Below are 9,961 nucleotides of genomic sequence, written 5' to 3' on the forward strand. Positions count from 1 at the left end.
AAGGTAGGCACACTTGAGACGGTGAAATACCAGCTGTCCACCTTTCTGGATGTTGACTTCTTATGTATCTTCACTTACAGGGCATTTGAGACTACCTAGCAGGCCCTGTCCTGCTACTCCAAAGGCAAGTGTCCCATCCTCCATGTCCCAATAAGGATTTTGCGAACTACCAAATATGTCTTGGTACTGCCACTTTATCTTTCTGAATCTCATTTTGCTCTTTCTATGCATATGACAAACCTTGCTTGCAATATCATGGTGGATGCAAAAGAGATTGAAACTGTCAACAGTTTCGTCCTACTTGGATCACCAGTTAACACCCTCAGTATCAGCAGTAATGAAATCAGAAGACGTATTGTATTGGGAAAGTCTGCAGTTAGGGACTGCTCTAAGTTATTGAGGAGTGACAATGTCAGTTTGAGGACTAAGGTGCATCTGATTCAGGCCATGGATTTTCTGATCATTTCCTAGGCATGTGAGAGCTGGACAGTGAATAAGGGATGATGGAAGAAGAACTGATGCCTTTGAATTGTGGTGTTAGAGAAAAGCACTGAACTGCCAAAAGAATATATAAATATATCTTGGAGAGGGTGCAGCCAGAGCACTTTTTGGAGGTAAGAATGCTGAGGCTTCACCTTACATACTTTGGGCATGTTGCTGGGAGGGGCTGTTCCTTGGAGAGCGACATGATACTTGGAAGGGTTGAGAGTTGGCAAAGGAGAGAAGACCCTCAACTAGGTGGATTGATGCAGTGACGGCTGCAATGGATTCTAATGTGTTAGGAAGTGTGAGGATGGTACAGGATAGGATGGGGTTCAGATCTGCTGTTCATAGGGTCCGTATGAGTCATACTCAACCTGACAGCACCTAACTACAAGAGGAAATGGATAAATTCCTGAAACTTATGCCCTACCCAGACTGAAAGATACAGACGTAAAACACTTGAACAGGCCCATTATAAAAGAAGAAGTTGAGCAGGTCATAAAAAGACTCCCCCACAAAAAAAAAAAAAAAAAAGACAGGGACCAAATGGCTTTACAGGTGGATTCTACCAAACATTCGAGAAACTTTATCATCAATTCTACGTAAATTATTTTTAAAAATTGAAGAAGAAGGAACACTCCCTGAGTCATTCTATGAAGCAAGCATAACCCTAATACCAAAACCAAGCAAAGATATTACAAAAAATATTACAGACCAGTATCTCTAACAAATATAGATGCAAAAATCCTTAACAAAATCATGGCCAATAGAATCTAGCAGTGTATTTAAAAAAAAAATTCATCATGACCAAGTGGGGTTCATACCAGGTATGTAAGGATGGTTCAACAAAGAAAAACAATCAATGTAAGTCATCACATTAATAAAGCAAATCCTAGGAATTGATGCAGAAAAGGCCTTTGACAAAATCTAAAATCGCTTCCTGATGACAACACTCAGCAAAATAGTGATAGATGAGAATTTCTACAACATAGTAAAAAGTATATACACAAAATCAAGAGCCAATATCATTCTCAATGGAGAAAGACTACATGCATTCTCCTTGTGAACAGGGAAAAGACAAGGCTGTCCACTGTCACCACTCCTCTTCAGTATTTTATTGAAAGTGCTTGCTAAGGCAATAAGGCAAGAGAAGAAAGTAAGGCATCCAGATCAGCAAAGAGTTGGTCAAACTGTTGCTATATGTAGATGATAGTATACATAGAAAACTCCAAGGACTCAACTGTTAGAGTTGGTAGACAAATTTAGTAAAGTGGCAGATTACTAGATCTACACAAGTCTGTGAGATTCCTCTACAGTAACAAAGAAAACACAAAGAAGGAAAATAAGCAATATCATTTACAACAGCCAATCACAAATTGAGATATTTAGGAAGAAATCTAACTAGAGAAACAAAACACCTTTATGAAGAAAACTACTAAACACTCTGAGAGAAACAATAAAAGACCTAAACAAATGGGAAGATGTTCCCTGTTCATGGATAGGAAGACTCAGCATAGTGAAAAATGACCTACAAAAAGCAATCTACATGTTTAATGCAGTACCAATACAAATACCAGGTTCATTTTTCAAAGAAAAAAGGCAACTGGCATGTTTATTTGGGAAGGAAAGAGACCGTGAATAAGCAAAGCAGTTATGAAAAGCAAGAATGAAGTGGAAGACATAGCACTCCCTGATCTCAAAACCTGCTATACAGATAAAATAACCAAGATAGCACAATGCTGGTACAATAACAGGCATATATATCAGTGGAACAGACTCGAGAACCCAGAAAATAACCAATCTATGGGTTATTTTATCATCAGCTGATATACAGGGAGTGAAAACCACTCAATTGGGGAAACAATTTTTTCAACAAATAATGCTGGCAAAACTGGACTATTACATGCAGAAAGCTGAAGCAGGATCTACGCCTCTCACCATAGACAAAATTCAACTCAAGGTGGATCAGAGACCTAGAGGTAAAGCCAAAACCCATAAAGACAATAAAAGACAGAATGAGACCACACTAGCCCATGGTCTAAAGAGACTGACAAATACAGCCAGAAATGTGCAACCAGGATAGGATAAAAATTATGGATGGGATCGTCTAAAGATTAAATGCCTGTCCTCATAAAAAACTTTTTTCAGCAAGGTGAAAAAAAACCCTACTGACTGGGAAAAAACAGTTGGCAATAATATCTCAAACAAGGATCTCATAACAAAAGTTGACTGATAACACAATTACAAAATGGGCAAAAGACATGGAAAGACTTTTCACAGAAGAAGACACTAGGATGGCCAATAGACACATGAAAAATGCTCAAAATCACTGTAATAAGAGAGATGCAAATCAAAATGACAATGAGATAACATCTCATCCCATTAGCAGTAGCAAAATTTAACAGGACAGCAAGCAATAAATGGAGAGAATGCAGAGAGATAACTCTCATACACGGTTGGTGGGATTTTAAAATGGTACAACCACTCTGGAAGGCAGTTTGGCATTTCCTCAAAAAGCTGAACAGAGGAATTACATATGACCCAGGTATTCTACTGGTAGGAATGTACCCCAAGAAAATCAGAACTGAGATACAAACGGAGATTTGTACACCAAGGTTTATAGCAGCATTATTGGCAATTACAAGAACATGGAAACGGCCTAAATATTCAATCACAATCAAATAGATTGAGAAATTGTGGTACACTCACATGATGGAATAGTGTGAAGAACTCAGGAGTAAGGATTTTAAAAATATTACATAAATTGGGAGAGTCTGGAGAGCATAATGCTGAGTAAACTAACAGTCTCATAAGGGCAAATACTGAATAAAACCATTATTATATAAATAGAATGACAACTAGTAAAATGTGTATTAGGATCCAAGGGGGAAGAGTGAGTGGTGAGGATGGGCAGGGGTAGAAATTATAGGGTTGCACAATTTGGTGGGTGGGGAAGGGGGTTAAAGGAAATGGGAAAGATCCAGTAGGGATCTGGAAAGATTCAATATAGTTCAATGTTGATTGACTTTATAAAACATAAGATTGTATGAAACACAATGGGAATTAAAGATAGGTTGAAACACAATGTATACAAACTTTGTAAGCAAACAAAAATAAAATAATTTTTTATTTCATATTAAAAAAAAAAAGAAATTCAGTGGTGTTTGCATTGGTCAAACCAGAAACAAAAGACCTCTTTAAAATGCTAAAGAATAAAGATACCATTTTGAGGTAAAAAATAACTGTCATGTATTGAATTGTGTTCACCAAAAAAAAAATATATATGCAATGATAAACTGGGAGCTAGGTGATGATCCCTATTGGCTGATAAACCAAATGGTTACAAAAGGATTAAGGATAGAATGCAATACCCCTTATTCCATCACAGCCAATGTAAGGAGAATTCTATGGTGTGGCCTGCAAAACCTTTCATGTGACCAGAAACAAAAAGAGGAGGCAAGTAAGCCAAAATGGAGAGACTCAGAACCACTAAGAAGAAATTACCAGGAGTGGATGCGTTTATTTGGACGTGGGTCCCTGTGAAAAGAATCTTCTGGACATTGGAGAAGGCCTTTGGAGATCTCAGAGAATGCCAACCCAGAAGATACTGAAGGAGGGCTTTCCTCCAGAACCTACAGAAAAAAGAGGTTTTCCCTACAGCTGGTACCCTGAATTTGGGCTTCTAGTCTCCTAAATTGTAAGATAATAAACTTCTTACTTATTAAAGTCATCTGTTTGTAATATCTCTGTTACAGCATCTGTCAATTACTAACACAGTGGCCTTCACCAAAGTCACGCTATCTTCAGTTGCCTCATATGCCTGCAAAAACTAGAGCAGGAAAAAAGGAAGACCAAGGAAGAACTGATGGCTTTGAACTGGTGTTGGTGAAGAATACTGAATGCATCATCAACCACCAGAAGAACAAATAGACTTGTCTCGAAAGAAGTACAGCCAAAATGTTCCTTAGAAGTGAGAATGGTCAGACTTTGTTATCAAGAGGGAACAATCCCTGGAAGATTCATGTTTAGTAGTTATTGATGTTGTAATATAATGTCTACGTGGAAGTAATTCATAGCTGACTGGCCCTCCAGCAGGTTTTCAGGGGCTGTAAATTGCATGGGCAGAAACTGTCCATCTTTCTCCTGCACAGCCGCTCGTGGATTTGAACCATGTACCTTTGGGTTGGCAATGCAACTCCTTACTGCTAGGCCACTAGAGCTCCCTTGGTAAACTAGAAAGTTAGCCAAAGAGAGGAAGAGCCTGAGTAAGATGGATTGGCACAGGCTACAGCAATGGGCTCAAATATGACAATGATACTAAGAACGGAACAGGACACAGAGATGAGTAAGGTTGTCCTCTAGGTCAAATGCAGGTACAGGGACCCAGTCCCTTACAGAAGTACTATGTGAGCGCAGTGTGAAAGGAAAGGTTAGGACTCTGACCTTGATCTTCACCACCTACTTCTGGCATCATTTTTTTTTTAATTCCTGGACACACAGTTTGACCAGCATTCAGATTTTTATCAACCTCCACATTTTCTGTACCTCAAGATTCTGTTACCCTATACATAGTTCTGCCTGCCTAGCTCAAAGCTGAAGCACTGTGCCCAACCTTCTCATTGCCAAGTTGGAACACCTGACGACTACTGAGGCCAACTCAGAGGGTGATGAGAACTGGAGTTGGTGTGTGTGCACATGTGACCAGGGCACTGAGGCTGGACACACAGAGAAAAGTCTCCAGAGGTGGATGTTGGTCCAGAGCTCAGAGTAGCCTCAGATCCATTATCTGGTAGACTGGAGTCTGGGAAGATTTCCTTATGTGGATTTCTTTTATTGGAAGTAAAATGGAGGTTTGTCTTTGTAAAGGTATAGCAGCCATGTAATGAGCTTTTTCTGCTTTTGTAGCCAGTGTCTGGTTTAGGGCCAAGATCAGCTTCAGCTCTAGCTCCAAAACCAATGCAAGATGTAGAGCCACATCCAGAACCAACTTTAATACCATCTCCTGAAGTAGAGCTGAGTCCTGGACCAACGTCAGAGCTAGACCCAACACCACTGACAGCTCCAGTCCTAGCTCACAGGCAGAGCCAGGTCAACCTTCCAACTTCCTTTCAGGACCTTATCTATTGCCACCACCTGAGACAGTACTGACACCTGGACCAACTCCAGACATATATCTACTGTCCAATACTCTATCAATAGGTCCAGTCCCAACATCACAGGTAAAGCTGGTTGCAGTGCTAGTCACCAACTAAATCTGGCACCTACCACCTCAGGAGGCAGAGCAGCCAGCTGATGCTCCAACACCAGAGCTAGCTCTAACTCCAGTTCAACACATATTACCTACTTCATCTCCAGTCCTTCAGCTACAGGCATTGTTAGGTCCAACCACAGAATCTTCCTTTTCCTCCCTAGAGAGAGCCCCCAATTTTGCCTTTTGGTTGTTTCTTTCAAGTATTATTTCATGGAATGTTTTTCATTTTAATACTTACATAAAATAAAATACTAATTTTAATAATTTTGAATTATATAATCCAGTAACTTTATGTACATACAAATCTGTCCAATAATCACCACTATCTTTTTTCACTATCTTACTTGGGTGAAGATTTTCAAGTCATATTAACAAATACGGCATCAGGATTGGAGGAAGACCTCTCTACAACCTGTGTTATGCAGATGATGCAAGTTTGCTAGCTGAAAGTGAAGAGGTTATGAAACACTTGTTTCAGAAGATCAAGGACTACAGCCTTCATTATGGATTGCATCTTTTTTTTTTTTTTCGGGCAAATAAACAAGGAAAAGTTTATTCTATTCACCTTTATTAATACATGTGCTAAAATAGGAGGGAGATTTATTTGCCTTTCCGTGCCTTGATTTTCCTCAGGTAGAATTCCAGCTCCTTGCCCTCTAGCACATAACCATCTGCACGGCTACACTGGCCTGGCCAGGAAGCAATACATGCAAGAAGCTTGCCCTGTTGGAACTGCTCCTCTAGAAGACTGCTGATTTTTGCATTCTTTTTCCTTTCATCGTATTTTTTCTGAGTTCTCTTTGATCGCTTTTTGTTTAAAATCTCTTCCTCCTCAGGAGTCAGCTTAGCCCCCTTCTTGCGACCCAGGGGTAGCGCATAGTGGGACTCATACCACTGGCGGTATGGTGTACTGTCAATGAGCATGATGCAGTTCTTCACGAGGGTCTTGGTTTGGACCAGTTCATTATTGGAGGCGTTGTAGACAACATCAATTTTCCTTGTTTTGCGAGTACAACATTCAGAGCCCCAGGAGAAATGCCCCACATCCAATCTTAGGGCACGGTACTTCTTGTTGCCTCCTCTCACACGAACTGTGTGTATACGTCGGGGGCCAATCTTAGTGTTGGCAGCCAGGCGTCCCAGCTCATACTTTCGCTTCTTGTGGTAGGGCTTTCTCTTGCCCCCGGTCTTGCGGCGCTTGTGCCAGTTGTCCCGGGAGATGCCTGGAGCGGAGCTCAGTGGCCAAAATCTGAAAACCACCTCGTCTCATGGCTCTTCGTTACCAGGAATTAGGGCGCTCGCACTCTTAAATTGGTGCAGGGAGGATGGCACCGGATTGAACTCACCCCCCCCCCCATCATAGCCACATCGCTCAGAGAGTATGGATTGCATCTTAACATTAAGAAAGAAAGGTCCTCACTACAGAGCCAAAAGTCAACCTTATGATAGATGGAGAAAAGATTGAAATAGTCAATGATTTCTTCTTGCTTGCATCAACAATCAACACCGTTGGAACCAGCAGTAAGGAAACCAGGAGACGTATTGCACTGGGCAAGTCTGCTATCAGGAACTTCTCCAGAATGCCAACGAGCAATGATATAAGTCTTAAGACTAAGGTGTGCCTGATTTAGACCATGGTCTTCTAAATCAACTGCTATGCATCAGATAGCTGGGCGATAAATAAGGATGACAGAAGAACCAAACTCTTTTTTTCTTTCTTTCTTTTTTTTTTTTTTTGTGGAGGGAGTCAAAAGTTTATAATTCAGATTAATAACAAAATACAGTCAAGACAGCTCCCAAATGCTTACGCAGGCACCTCAGCCTTTTGGTTCTAAGTATTTCCAAGTTCTCAGTTCTGCCAATATTGGCTTCCCCCAAACTGTCTCAAAAAGTTCTCAAGCCTGCCAATATTGTCTTTTCCCATAATTGTCAAACAAAGTGCTTGGTCCTGCCAATATTGGCTCCCCTCTACTCCACTGCCCCAAAGTCCCATTTAAAGTCTAATTCTCCAGTTCAACCATCACTGCTGCCACCATCCCGAAGCATGTCTTACATTTCACTGGGGTGGGGGCAGTCTCTTGCCTGGCTAGGTGAAGAATTCCATCTCTTATGGTGCATTAAGAATTCCTCAGAATTGAACCTTTGAGTTGTAGTGTTGAAGACTGCTGAATATTCCATGAACTGTGAAGAGAAAAAAACTGATATGTCTTGGGGAAAGTGCAGCCAGAGGGGTCCTTGGAAACAATGGCAAACTTTGTCTTTCATACTTTGAACATGTAGCTAGGTGATCATGCTTGGAAATAGGGAGGCTCAGTGATACATTGACAAAGGAGAGGAAGACTTTGTGATATTCCAGAGTTAGACTGACAGGATAACTTCAGCAATCAACTTCAGTGTGTCAGGAATGATGAAGGTGGCACAGGATAGGGTAGGGTCCAGGTTGGCTCTTCATAAGGTCATTATGAGTTGCGCTTGACTCAGTGGCACCTAACAACAACTATCTGGTACCAGAAAACTTTAGCACCAGAAACAGAAATGCTCAGGCAAAGTAGCTGCTCCCTCCTCTTTGGCAAAATAGTGTCAGTGACTCTAATCAGTCACTTATTTTAATCCCTCTTCTTGGCCCGTGGTAGCAAGTTACCAGTGTCTATGAATTAACCAACGATGAGTTTTCCATCTAAATGGAATCATATAATATGTTGTATTTATGTGCATGGTTGTTTCAAGATTTTTAAAATCCGAGTTAATGTTTTCAACATTTTTTTCAAGGAATAGCACATATCTCTAACAGGATATATGTTTTTTAAATTGGTACTGAGTGGTCTGCTCTTTTAACAAGATCCTGCCTTAGGGAAACATTAGCTCTTTAATGGTCACAGGCCAGGAACTCAACGACTCAACTCACTAAAAGTCCTCTGAGATATAGTCATAACATTTTAGAACTGTTTCCATTTGCAGTACTTTACCACCAAATCAAGAGGGTTCTGGAGTAAAGATATTGGATTACAACTGAGACAGCTACAAAACACAGAATCTATTTAAAAGGACTTTTCAGGGATGCCCAGAGATAACAGAAGCCTAGAGGGTAGGAAATTGCACTGCTAACCCAAAGGCAAGTGGTTTGAATCCAGCAGCTGCTCTGCCGGGTGAGGGTATGGGCGGGGAGGGGGTAAGAAGAGGGCAGAGGGAAGGTAGGCAATCTTCTCTTGCAAGATTCATGGCCTCTGAAAACCACTGAAGGGTCAGCTATCAGTTCTTTCTGACTTGGCAATGAATTGGAGGGCTTTTTGATAGTTAACAACGGAGAAAAAAACCAGAACATTAGAGAAATAACTCTGTCTACAGGAAACATGAAACACAATCTTAACTCTTAACCAAATAAACATAAAACTTCACACTACAGAACTATTTACAACTCAGTTCTTATTTCCCAATACCCATCTGGTGGTCTAGTGGTAAGAAGTTGCACTGAACGGGTCATTCAATATGAATGTGTGTGTGTGTGTGTGTGTGTGTGTGTGTATAGATTTTTTTTTAAATCAACTTTTTAAATTCTTATAAATTGTTGTTGTTGTTATTAGGTACCATCGAGGCAGAATTGACTCAGGGCTGATCTTCCAGTGGATTTTCAAAGGCTGTAAATTATACAGAAGACTGTCTATCTTTCTCCCACAGAGCATCTAATGAATTTGAACTGTGAGGCTTTAGATTGGCAGTGCAAGTCCTTCCCACAAGCCACCAGAGTATAGAAAACTAAATTATTGAGGGTACTGAAATCAATGTATTATATACATATATGATAAAATGTATATGAATGGTTAAATGAAAAATTAATTTGCTTTGTAAACTTTCACTCAAATCATAGTGTAAAAAATATTTTTTTAAAAAGGAGAAAATACTAAACAAACCTAGTGCAGAGACAGAATATGCAACCTGTAATCCTTTTCCCAATTCTGTTAATAACTCCTTACCTCTGTTATTACTGAAAGATAGCAGAGAACTATTCCTCTTCATTGGAATTTTCCCTGAACTCATTACTGAAAGGAAGACCTTGCCGATAAAGGCCAGAGCTTCCATATGAATATTTCATATAGTTATCAAAGGTTGAACTGTGGCCTAGCTGTCACATTTTAAATATACTTCCAGAATAAATTTTCACAGCCAATTTGGCTGCAGAAAAAGATAATCATTAATTAGTTCCATGAACACATAACTTTTTGGATCAAA

The 9,961-nt window shown here is 40.1% G+C and overlaps 1 protein-coding gene across 1 annotated transcript in view; it reads right to left on the minus strand.

Moving 5' to 3' along the window:
- Positions 1 to 6,334: 6,334 nt before the first annotated feature.
- The window catches only part of LOC102862638 (40S ribosomal protein S8-like), an 8,076-nt gene continuing 4,449 nt past the window's right edge, over positions 6,335 to 9,961 (minus strand). The window contains exon 2 of the mRNA XM_006899061.1: positions 6,335 to 6,983. Coding sequence (XP_006899123.1) covers positions 6,335 to 6,983 — 649 coding nt within the window. The remainder of the gene's footprint in view (positions 6,984 to 9,961) is intronic.

This window comes from Elephantulus edwardii, unplaced genomic scaffold, assembly GCF_000299155.1.
Source record: "Elephantulus edwardii isolate Elephantulus edwardi_28Jun2011 unplaced genomic scaffold, EleEdw1.0 scaffold00245, whole genome shotgun sequence".
In the NCBI taxonomy this organism is placed as follows: domain Eukaryota; kingdom Metazoa; phylum Chordata; class Mammalia; order Macroscelidea; family Macroscelididae; genus Elephantulus; species Elephantulus edwardii.